The sequence below is a fragment of the Schistocerca piceifrons genome, chromosome 1, assembly GCF_021461385.2.
Source record: "Schistocerca piceifrons isolate TAMUIC-IGC-003096 chromosome 1, iqSchPice1.1, whole genome shotgun sequence".
In the NCBI taxonomy this organism is placed as follows: Eukaryota; Metazoa; Arthropoda; class Insecta; order Orthoptera; family Acrididae; genus Schistocerca; species Schistocerca piceifrons.
In genome coordinates this window covers 1,210,533,683-1,210,545,724 of record NC_060138.1, presented here as the reverse complement: position 1 = coordinate 1,210,545,724, position 12,042 = coordinate 1,210,533,683, and the positions used below count along the sequence as shown (strand labels likewise).

Here is a 12,042-nt window from a genome sequence, read left to right as displayed (position 1 = left end):
GCAGTGTATGTAAGGATAATTGATCACTTTATATCATACGATTTGCTATCAAATGTACAGTTTGGCTTTAGAAGTCATTTAAAAACTGAGAATGCTATATTGTCTTTTCTCTGTGAGGTACTGGATGGGTTAAACAAAAGGTTTTGAACACTAGGCATATTTTTTGAGTTAACTAAGGCATTTGATTGTGTTGATCACAAAATATTGCTCCAGAAGTTGGACCCTTACGGAATACGGGGAGTAGTTCACAATTGGTTCACCTCTTACTTTACGAGTAGGAACAGACAGCAAAAGGTCATTATTCACAATGGTGAGAATGGCTGTGATGTGGGGTCTGAGTGGGGTTCAGTCAAGTGTTGGGGACTCTCTTGTTCCTTATTTATATAAATGATATGCCTTCAAGTATTACGAGTAACTCTAAAATATTTATGTTTGCTGATGACACTAGCTTGATAGTGAAGGATGTTGTGTGCAACATTGACTCAGTTTCAAATAGTGCAGTTCATGACTTAAGTTCATGGCTTGTAGAAAATAAACTAATGCTGAATCACGGTAAGACTCAGTTTTTACAGTTTCTAACACACACTCATACAAAACCTGACATTTTTATTTCCCAGAATGGGCATATGATTAGTGAAACTATCAAATAGATAGTAAACTCTCGTGGAAAGCCCACATTCATGATCTTGTTCAAAGACTTAATGCTGCCATTTTTACTATTCGAACGGGGGTAACCCTACTGCATTTGGATCGGACTTCCTTAACTCTTGTGCAGAAAGGTGTGCAGTATGTTGCTGCATCCATTTTCAATAAGCTACCACTCGAATTCAAAAAGCAGTAATCCACACACTTTCAAATCAGAACTGAAGAGTTTCCTCATTGGTCACTCCTTACATTCTGTTAACGAGTTCCTTGAAAAATTGAGCTGATTCTTGTTGTATTGTTGATTGCATAAGTTTCAGTAAACTTATGGACTGACTTTTTTGAGGTTCATAAACATTTATTTTTATCTGTTATTACTTTTATGTTGCAATTTCATGTACTGACATGTTCCATGACCTTGGAGATTTGCTCCTCAATTTGGTCCTACGGAACTTGATGTGTTAATAAAATAATAATAAATAAAAAATCCTGCATATTGCCTCCTGCCAATTGAAATCCAGATTTAGCCCCACTGGTAGCCACAGTAGTGCATCAGAATTGGCATGCTGGGTGGTGGAGCAGTAAAATATGTCATAGCAATAGTTACCGAGAAAGAGGGCGCGTCTCTGCAATCAGTGGGCTGTCCTATTGGGCATCATGGAACAAGTGTCAAATAAGGAAACCAGAAGCTTATGGTCAATGATGAGGAGGAACCTTACCCATACCAGAAAACATGAATCTTCTTAACTGCAAAAATAATTGCTAGCACCTCCTTTTCCTCTCATGAATGATTACACCGCATGCAGAAAGCATCTTCAGTGCATAGACAATGCCAACCAGGTTCCAATGGGATGAGACTGCAGCAGTGCCATACTGGCACATGTCACAGGCCAGTGTTAACGGTTTACTCAGAATGAAAAAAGCCACACAGGGAGCAGAGCACAAACACTACTTGAGGGATTGAAAAGGCCATTGACAGTCCACAAACCAGACAAACTTGATGCCCTTCTGGCAAAGCCAGTTAAGAGATTTGTAATGTAGCAAGTTATTACAAGATGACATTTGTTGCAGTAAGGCATGCAGCCTTTTGGTACAGTGGCTGCAGGATGGCTACCTTTTTTTTCCGCTTTACTCGCAGCGCAGCTGATGCTGCCTGCCATGAGAACTGCATTGAGTAATTGAGTAACATTCAATCGGTACGAAAATTCATACCCTCTACAAATCTAAATAATTCATATTAGTTATTATTCAATTTTGTTCAAATCTGGTACACATCCTTTTGTTATTAATGGAATGATGCTGTCAAAATTTCATATTTTTATTTATTATAGTTCCGGAGATAATGAAAATTACCTAAAAGTCCTAAACCCTATGCTTAACGTTTTAAAACCCAGTTAGGAACAATAACAAATTGACTTTCATTATCATTTGAAGCCATTACAAAGTTGTCAGCGCATAAAGTCAATTAATTAGAAATTCCTTTTCAAAACTTTAGTTACTTTAGATTATGTAATACAAAAATCGCTCAAAATTAATATTTGCTTATAATTTTGCTGTGGGATTGCATGAGAATGATTGAGAGAGTGTATGCGGGACGTATGTAAAAATTAATATGTCATTTTATGCAAAACCTTGTACAAACAAAATGTGGGAAAGCTATGGTGCAATATGAACATACAACAAACAAAATCTGAGAAGTCAAAATGCATCATTAAACAATAACTATCCCAACAAAAACTGTTCTTCTTAAAAAAAAAATAGAACAAATTACAATTGGGACAGGACCACTGGCTCACCCAGTGACTGCAAGGGAAACAACACTGAGAACCCAACAACCGCCCCAAGTGTGAATTATGATGTTGCAATCAATTTGAACATGCCGAGTTTGCCACAGAGATGGACGGGCGGTGCCAGAATGCCATTGCATTAACTCATGGTGACTTCCCAGAAGACAAGTCTGCCTCAGGTACCCTGCAGGACACCAGGGGCTCTTTACCATGTACACCTAATTGAGTCGCCTGTCAGTTATCAGAAAGGACTTGCCTTCAAGGTTCCATCAGCTCAAGTGAGTCTGCAATCTTAGTAATGTTAGCTAAGAAGGTCACCTGATCTGTCAGTGCATGATTACTTTATGTGCGGAGCCCTCAAGTCTAAGGTGTATTGCAACAACTCTCATAGTCTTCAAGAACAGCAGCAGAACATTTTGGATGAGGTTGCAGCAGTCCAGGTTTGATCCGCCTTCATCAACTCACTGACCAGGGCCCAAAGGTGCTAAGAGATGAATGGTGGTCACTTTCAGCATCTGCTATGTTCAGGTTAGTATTGTATTTTGTTTCCTCTGCTGTGTTTCTTTGTACCCTGTTCTCTTGGTCGCTTTTATTTTTTCCACATTGTACAAAGGTTTGAGAAAAATTGATGAAGCTAAATTGAAAGAAATAACAGCTTTACAACTATATATTCCATCCAGTGAGTACAACAGTAACTTCATGAAACAACAAAAAGACAAAAAACCTGAAGGAGAGTTGGACAAAGATACTACTAGAGATACATATATGTCTGAAAGGGAGTAAGTCTGCTCAAATGTTTAAGTAAGGAAATTTATAAAATACTGAAAGTCTAATCTGTTTGTGTTGTTTACATTACTTGTTTCAGAAAATGTAAATAAAATGAATTTCTTTTGTCATGCTGTTGCAGAATCAAACAAGACTTGGTTACCCGCATCAATAGGGTGAATTTAATATTGTATTTAACATACAATCTGACCAGTTAGCATTTACCAGTCTCCTCTTTAACATAAGATTAAATCATATTTTTAGGTAGCGTACAGGTTTAAAAACAGATTTTCCTCAATTTTCTCAGAAATATTCAATTGTGTGTTATGATGTTCTTGCCCACAACCCTTTTTTCACTGATGCCTCAGGAGATATATCCTGTTAACTGATCCCTTCCTTTAGTCAATTTGCACCATAATACTGTTTTCTTCCCAGTTTGATTATTTTCTCTTCTTGTTTTACAGTCCAGACAAACTTTGACAAAATAGTTTCTAACATTTAAATTTATATTAGATCTGAAAATATTTCTCTTTTTCAGAAACATTTTTCTTGTTGTGCTCCAAAAATTTCTGATCCTGTTAATAAACTTTTGAACTTTGATCTATAGTGCTCTAAAGTACTAAATTTCGTGATTATAGATATTATGTGACTATCTATCATGCAGTGATATGAAGATACTTGAATTTAAAAATTTTGTTCAATTCACCCAACGATCGATCCACTCACTCATACATTCCGGTGCCCTTTTTACAGCTAGTGCCAGGTGGAGACAGGTTTGGTATGTCGCTAATAACATGCAGAACTGACCAATTCTTTATTATTATGATGTGGCTGTTAGGCATTTTACAGCTATTGCCACCTGGTTGAGAGAAGGAACAGGCCAGGACTATGCAAAGGGTGCGGCTGGAGGGGAAGCAAGAGAAGGGATATGAATATGGTAGAATGTTGCACACCATGATAAAGGTAAAAGAGGTGGGGCAGTTGAGTGGAGGGGGGGGGGGGGGGGGGGTGAAGTGTGCATAGTAAGGAGAGAGGGGAAAGAGTGGCAACATATTATTGACGTCAGTGACTACTTCACAAACTGTTCCACCTGGATCCTGCTAACCCAACACCAGCTTTTCGGAAGTCTTTGGTTTCAGTTCTTGATGTCAGTGATGCATCAGTTCATACCACCCCCATATAGTTAGAATCATTAACAGCAATAAGAAGAAGAAAAATAATAATGCCAGGCTTGGTGGTCTAACAATAAAGCTCATGCCTGGAAACGGAAAGACCACAGAACCAAATCACATGCAGACTGCGGAATACATCAGTCTGTTTTTAACTTAGTCTTCACTTCTCAGTGATGTGAAGATTTGCCAGGAACAACATGTACTTCTGGGTTCACATTTCCAAATTAGAGTTTACATACACATGTATATACATGTTTTCAGTCATCAACAGTCCAATGTCAATGTTGATAGGCCCAAGCAAGGTGTAAAGATATGTGTCATGCAGTCATCAAGGGTACACAGTGGGCCTTCAGCTCTGAAAGTCCATACCAATGATGTTTCATTGAATGGTTCACACGCTGACACTTGTTGATGGTCCAGCACTGAATTCAGGAGCAATTTGCGAAAGGGTTGCACTTTTGTCACTTTGAACAATTCTCTTCATTCGTCATTGGTCCCGTTGTTGCAGGATCTTTTTCGAGCAGCAGGGATGTCAAGATTTGATGTTTTACTGGATTCCTGATATTCACAGTGCACTCATGAAATGGTCATATGGGAAAAATCCCCACTTCATCACTACCTTGGAGATACTGTGTCCCAGCACTTGTGCACCGACTATAACACCATGTTCAAATTCACTTAAATCTTGATAACCTGCCATTGTAGCAGCAGTAACTGATCTAACAACTGCACCAGACACTGGTTTTATATAGGCATTGTCGACTGAAGCCTGTTTACACGTATCTCTGTATTTTAATATGAGTGCCTATACCAGTTTCTGTGGTGCTCCAGGGTATTAGTTCATGTTACTCATCATTGGTGTAATACTTCATTGTGAATCAAATAAAGAAGTGACCAGCAGCACTGATTTCTTTTTGTGTACTTGATTTCCCTTGTTCATCATACCTTATAGTGATCACAAACATTTATTTGCACTTGCATCTGCTTTTGCATGGTATCAGTGCTTCGTTAAAAATTGTGTTTGCAGTAATTGCACATCAGTTCAGAAGGCCTGTAGTAAAAACTTTTTATGAAGCTTTACCTTATCCTGTCAGCATATTTAGTGTGTGGAGAGCTGCTGGTGCAAAAGATGTCTACCTGGTGACCAGTTGGAGTTACTATCATTCTTGTCATACATAGTCAGGGAAATATTTTCTCATAACTGAAATTCATAGTCACACTTCAAAAGCGACATACCATACTAATTTCTTTTTCTTTTGTAGATATATGTAGCAGGAGGCTTCAATGGGACAGAAGTGCTTGACAGTGTAGAAATTTATGATCCAGAAACTGATTCATGGACATTCATCCAGGAATTGGGTGTCTCCCGCTCTGGATTGAAGCTCATTGCAAACAAAGGATGTCTGTATGCTCTTGGTGGCTTCAGTGGCTGGCACAGGCTTGAGTCAGGTAATCAAGTGAGAAATGGAAGTAGCTTATGGATTATTAAGACTACTTTTTTGTAAAACTGCAAAAAGATAGAATGGCTGGCTAATATTTTCCTTCAGGGTGCTTCTGACAGAAATATGTAAAAGTATTAAATCTTACTCTTGAAGCCCTACAACATCAGTGACAGAGAAACATGTGAAACCACATTTTACCAAGTAGTGTGTTCACTGCAATACTGTTGTGTTTCCAGAAATCATTGATTTTTAATTTTTATGTAAATGTAAAAGTTTTGTTGAAAAAGTTCCGTCATAACTGAATAACTACTTGTGACAACTCAAATCTTTGAACCAGGACTGGCCAAACATCTCCTTTCACAGGCAACATACTACTTACTGACTGTGTCACCTAAGTGCTCCTCACACAGGGTTTGCCCTGAAAGTAATGCATCACTTACAGGTTCAACAACATAAAATTCTCGGAAGTATGATCCTTCTGCATCAATACATTTCTGACAGCAAGATTTCCATGCATCGTAAGATTTCTGAATATTCTTCAGGGAATCTATTGGAATAGTTTCCACATTGTCCACTGACTTGAGATGCTTTTCTTTGAGGCCCGTTTCCAACTAAGGAAACAAAACAAAGTCCACCAGTGCCAGGTCGGAACTGTAGGGTGGCTGTGGCATTGTTGTGACACAGATACAGGTCAAGTAGGTCGTGACAACAAAGGCAGTGTGAGCTGGCACCTTATTATGGTGCAGTTTCCACAATGCACAAATCCTCTGCATGGCCAAGTCTTCCAATACAATCTCATGAACACTCATTTCCATCAAGTCTGGTAATTCTGATGTCAAGCACGCACTCATTCAATGGTCTGAATTCAGTACCTGGCACACACAAGTCATATGGTCACCCGTTCGCAATTTTGATGGGAATCCTGCACGGACCTCATCAGTGACCTTCTACCAACATTCTCTAAACATCTTGTGCCATCTGTTCAACTGAAATTTTGAAAGACAATCATCCCTGAAAGCTTCCTCAAACAATCAAAAAGTTTCCAGTGGCATCTTTTTGAGCTTCACACAAAACTTCATAGCTTAGTGTTGCTCTAAAGTTTTCTCCATCATAAATTCAACAAGACCACAACATAAGGGTTCACGGAAGAACCTGTCCTAATCCTCCAAGAGCACAGAGACAATTGAGCTATCCACCATTCGAAAACTAAGGATCCCCCCATCTTCTCTCCAACCTGTTTGACTGATCTGTGATGTGTAATCATGTCACAAAGAAAAGTGGCACATTAGCTTCCAGACTCATCCTGAAGACTAACTCAAACCTCTGACTTGTCACAGCCTTCTCATCTTTCCTTTAAAACTAAAAGGTATGTAGAATGAATTTTTCACTCTGCAGCACAGTGCGGGCTGATACGGAAATTCCTAGCAGATTAAAATTGTGTGCCAGACTAAGACTTGAACTGAGGATCTTTGCCTTTTGCAGGCAAGTGCTCTACCAACTGAACTACCCAGCCACAACTCTGGACACATTCCCCAGGCTGTGACTAAGCTAAGTCTCCACAGTATTCTTTCTTCCAGGAGTGCTAGTCCCCCAAGTTGTGTAGGAGAACTTCTGTGAAGTTTCAAAGGTAGGAGATAGGGTAATGGCAGAAGTAAAGCTATGAGGTTTGGATAGTGAGTTGTGCTTGGGTTGCTCGGTCAGTAGAGCACTTTCCTATGAAAGGCAAAGGTCTTGGGTTTGAGTCCCGGTCCCACTCACAGTTTTAATCTGACAGGGAGTTTCAAGAGAGTAGAGGAGTAACATGGGATGTAGTGGAGAGGGAAAAGCTATACCAGGACAGAAACCAATGGAGGCATGCCGTTCACAAAGTTCCTACCCAGCTCACTGGAAGGAAATCCTGGTGATGATGATGATGATGATGATGATGATGGTGAAGATGATGATGAGGAAGTTTCAAACAGTTTGTATATTTGCTTCATCTATTTAAAAATAGTATTTCTTGAAAGAGGAGAGAATGGATTGTATCATGATCCTAGATTTCTGAAAGTTTTTTGACAATGTGTCACATCATCAACTAGCAACTGTGATACAATCATACAAAGTATCTTCACATTAATGATATGAATATAATAGAGGGAAACATTCCACGTGGAAAAATATGTCTAAAAACAAATATGATGTGACTTACCAAACGAAAGCGCTGGCAGGTCGATAGACACACAAACAAACACAAACATACACACAAAATTCTAGCTTTCGCAACCAACGGTTGCTTCGTCAGGAAAGAGGGAAGGAGAGGGAAAGACGAAAGGATGTGGGTTTTAAGGGTTTTTAGGTAAGTCTTTCCGCTCCCGGGATTGGAAATCTCCCTTAAAACCCACATCCTTTCGTCTTTCCCTCTCCTTCTCTCTTTCCTGACAAAGCAACCGTTGGTTGCGAAAGCTAGAATTTTGTGTGTATGATGTGTTTTTTTGTGTGTCTATCGACCTGCCAGCGCTTTCATTTGGTAAGTCACATCATCTTTGTTTTTAGATATATAAAGTATCTTTACAGATATATGAATGCCCACTAAACCTTTGGCTAGTAACAATCTGCATGCAGACTGTCCAACAAAAATCACACATGCCCCACAGAAGTGTAATTGAATGTTCAGTGGTCTCAGTTAATTTGGAGCTGGAACGGCTGCTCATGTCGGGTGCGGGGTCACACATTGGTGTGGTTCATGTTGATTCTCTCAGTAGGTGGGATTATACTAGGCATGGCCTTCACCTCAACAGGAAGGGGAAGGGTAAATTGGCTGGGGAAATAGCAGGAAAGTTAAAGGGGGGAGGCACTGTCATGAGTGGTAAAATACCAGTGGTTATAGGATTCAGAAAAGACCCTTTTTTAGGGTAGGGAGGACAGAAAGAAAGCAAATTTTAAGAGAGGTTAGAACTGAGACAAACCTTCAGTTTGAAAAAGAAATCAAAAAACATAATTCCAGCTTATTACATCAGCATAAACAGCCATTGGTTAAGAATTTTCAACTGTCAGCAGATATTTTAACTCCACCCAATTTTAACTCAGACAATGTGAAATGTCAGCTATCTTTATTGCATCAAAATATTCGAGGACTGAGAAATAAAATTAATGAATTAACTATATGCATAGATGAATTAGAGTCTTCAAACCCAGCTGACATAATCTGCCTCTCTGAACATCATGTGACCACTGGTATAGAACTTTTAAGTGTTACAGGGTTTAGGTTAGCATCTCACTTTTGTAGATCAGAAATGGAGAAAGGAGGAGTTGCCACATTCATCAGGAACTGTCATAAATTTAAGAACATAGACATTCATAAATTTTGCCTAGAACAGCATATGGAAGCATGTGCAACAGAATTAGATTTTCACAAAAAATCTTTCATAATATTAAGTGTATATCGAGCACCTGCAGGTAACTTTAATCTGTTTGTAAACCACCTTGAAGCTGTACTGGCCCATTTAATAACCAAAAACAAAGAAATAGTGGTTGCTGGTGATTTCAATGTAGATTTCCTTAAAGACTCTCCGAATAAGAACTTATTTGAGTTAGTAACACTATCATTCAACTTAATTCCCACAGTAAAGTTCCCCACTAGGATAGCCACTTGCTCACAAACAGCCATTGATAATATCTTTATAGAAAAGTCCAATGAACAAAATTATATTACAAAACCAATAGCCAATGGCCTCTCAGACCATGACATGCAGTTCCTTCTGTTAAATGTTAATACTGAACAGGATATAAAATCTGTTAAATCTGAGCTCAAGAGGGTAATCAGTAAGCCAAAAATTGATTATTTTAGGACACTCCTCAGAGACATTCACTGGACTGATGTTTACAGTGCTCATGGCATGAATGAAAAATATAACATTTTTGCTAATAAAGTGCTTACCTTATTTGAACACTGCTTTCCCCCAAAACTTACCAAGGTTAGAGGAAAATCTACAAAGAAGCCATGGATTACTCGAGGAATAAGGGTATCTTGTAAAACAAAAAGAAAACTGTATCTGTCAATCCGAAACATTTCCAATGTTGATGCTATAGCACATTATAAGAAATACTGCAAAATATTAAAGACTGTAATATGGATGTCAAAGCAAATATATTACAAGGAAAAGATAGTCATATCAGATAACAAAATAAAGACAATATGGGATATAGTGAAGGAGGAGACCGGTAGGACCAGACATGAAGAGGAACAAATAGCATTAAGAGTAAATGATACATTGGTGACAGATGTGTATAGTGTTGCAGAACTTTTTAACAAACATTTTATAACTGTTACTGAAAAGATGGGGTTGTCAGGTTCGGTAGATGCTGCTATGGATTACCTTAGACCAGACATTTCAAGTAATTTCCATAATATGAATTTGACCCTCACTACCCCAACAGAAATAATGTCCATCATAAAATCTTTAAAATCAAAAACATCTAGTGGGTATGATGAAATATCAACAAAGTTAATTAAAGAATGTGATTCTGAGCTAAGTAACATATTAAGCTATCTGTGTAACCAGTCGTTTATCAGTGGAATATTTCCTGAATGGCTGAAATATGCTGAAGTTAAGCCACTGTTTAAGAAGGGAGATAAAGAAATAGCATCAAATTTCCGTCCAATTTCACTGTTACCAGCATTCTCAAAAATTTTCGAAAAAGTAATGTACCGTCGTCTTTATAACCATCTTATCTCAAATAACATACTGTCAAAGTCACAGTTTGGATTTCTAAAAGGTTCTGATATTGAGAAGGCTATCTTCACTTACAGTGAAAATGTGCTTAATTCATTAGACAAAAAATTGCAGGCAACTGGTATATTTTGTGATCTATCAAAGGCATTTGACTGTGTAAATCACAATATCCTTTTAAGTAAACTAGAATATTATAGTGTAACAGGAAATGCTGCAAAATGGTTCAAATCTTATATCTCTGGCAGGAAACAAAGGGTGTTATTAGGAAAGAGCTTGATACATGTCTATCAGGCATCATCCAACTGGGAACTAATTACGTGTGGGGTCCCACAAGGTTCCATTTTGGGGCCCTTACTTTTTCTTGTGTATATCAATGACCTTTCATCAGTAACATTACCAGATGCCAAGTTTGTTTTGTTTGCCGATGATACAAACATTGCAATAAATAGCAAATCAAGTGTAGTCTTAGAAAGATCAGCCAATAAAATATTTGTGGACATTAATCACTGGTTCCTAGCCAATTCTTTGTCACTAAACTTTGAAAAAACACACTACATGCAGTTCAGAACTTGTAAGGGGTGTCCCAAGAGTATATGTCTAACATATGATGACAAGAAGATAGAAGAAGTGGACAGTGTTAAATTCTTGGGATTACAGCTTGATAATAAATTCAATTGGGAGGAGCACACCACAGAACTGCTGAAGCGTCTTAACAAATCTCTGTTTGCAATGCGAATTTTGTCAGACGTAGGGGATATAAAAATGAAAAAGCTGGCATACTATGCTTACTTTCATTCCATAATGTCATATGGGATTATTTTTTGGGGTAATTCATCAAGCCAAGCTAAAGTTTTCCGGGCACAAAAACGTGCAGTAAGAATTATATGTGGTGTGAACTCAAGAACATCCTGCAGAAGCCTGTTTAGGGAACTAGGGATACTAACTACAGCTTCCCAGTATATTTATTCCTTAATGAAATTTGTCATTAAAAATATATCACTTTTTCAAAGCAACAGCTCAATTCATGGAATCAATACTAGAAATAAGAATAATCTTCACAAGAATTTAAAGTCACTTAGTCTTGTACAAAAAGGTGTGCATTACTCAGGAACACACATTTTCAATAACTTGCCAGCAGCCATAAAAAGCTTAACAACCAATGAAATTCAGTTTAAGAGAAGCCTAAAGGATTTATTGGTGGCCAACTCCTTCTACTCCATTGATGAATTTCTTAGTAAAACCAACTGATTTGTATATAAGTACAACATAACTTCTGCACAATTTCAGTGCAGTAATGTGTTCACTGAAAATTTGTGTGTGTGTGTGTGTGTGTGTGTGTGTGTAAGTATAATCTAACTTCTGTACCATTTCAGTGCAGTAATGTGTTCATTGTAAATAACTATTACAGTAGTTGTATTACATGTTTATTACCTTATAAATAAATAAAAAACGTTTTTTATTTTAAATTCAGTGCATTAGTATTTGTAAAATGACTCTTAGTGTTCATTAAAAATGACGATCA

General features: G+C 37.9%; 1 protein-coding gene across 1 annotated transcript in view; it reads left to right on the top strand.

The window, feature by feature from the left end:
• The window catches only part of LOC124779449 (kelch-like protein 10), a 139,341-nt gene that overhangs the window by 84,797 nt on the left and 42,502 nt on the right, over window positions 1-12,042 (top strand). Inside the window, exon 5 of the mRNA XM_047253712.1 lies at window positions 5,629-5,815. Coding sequence (XP_047109668.1) covers window positions 5,629-5,815 — 187 coding nt within the window. The remainder of the gene's footprint in view (window positions 1-5,628; window positions 5,816-12,042) is intronic.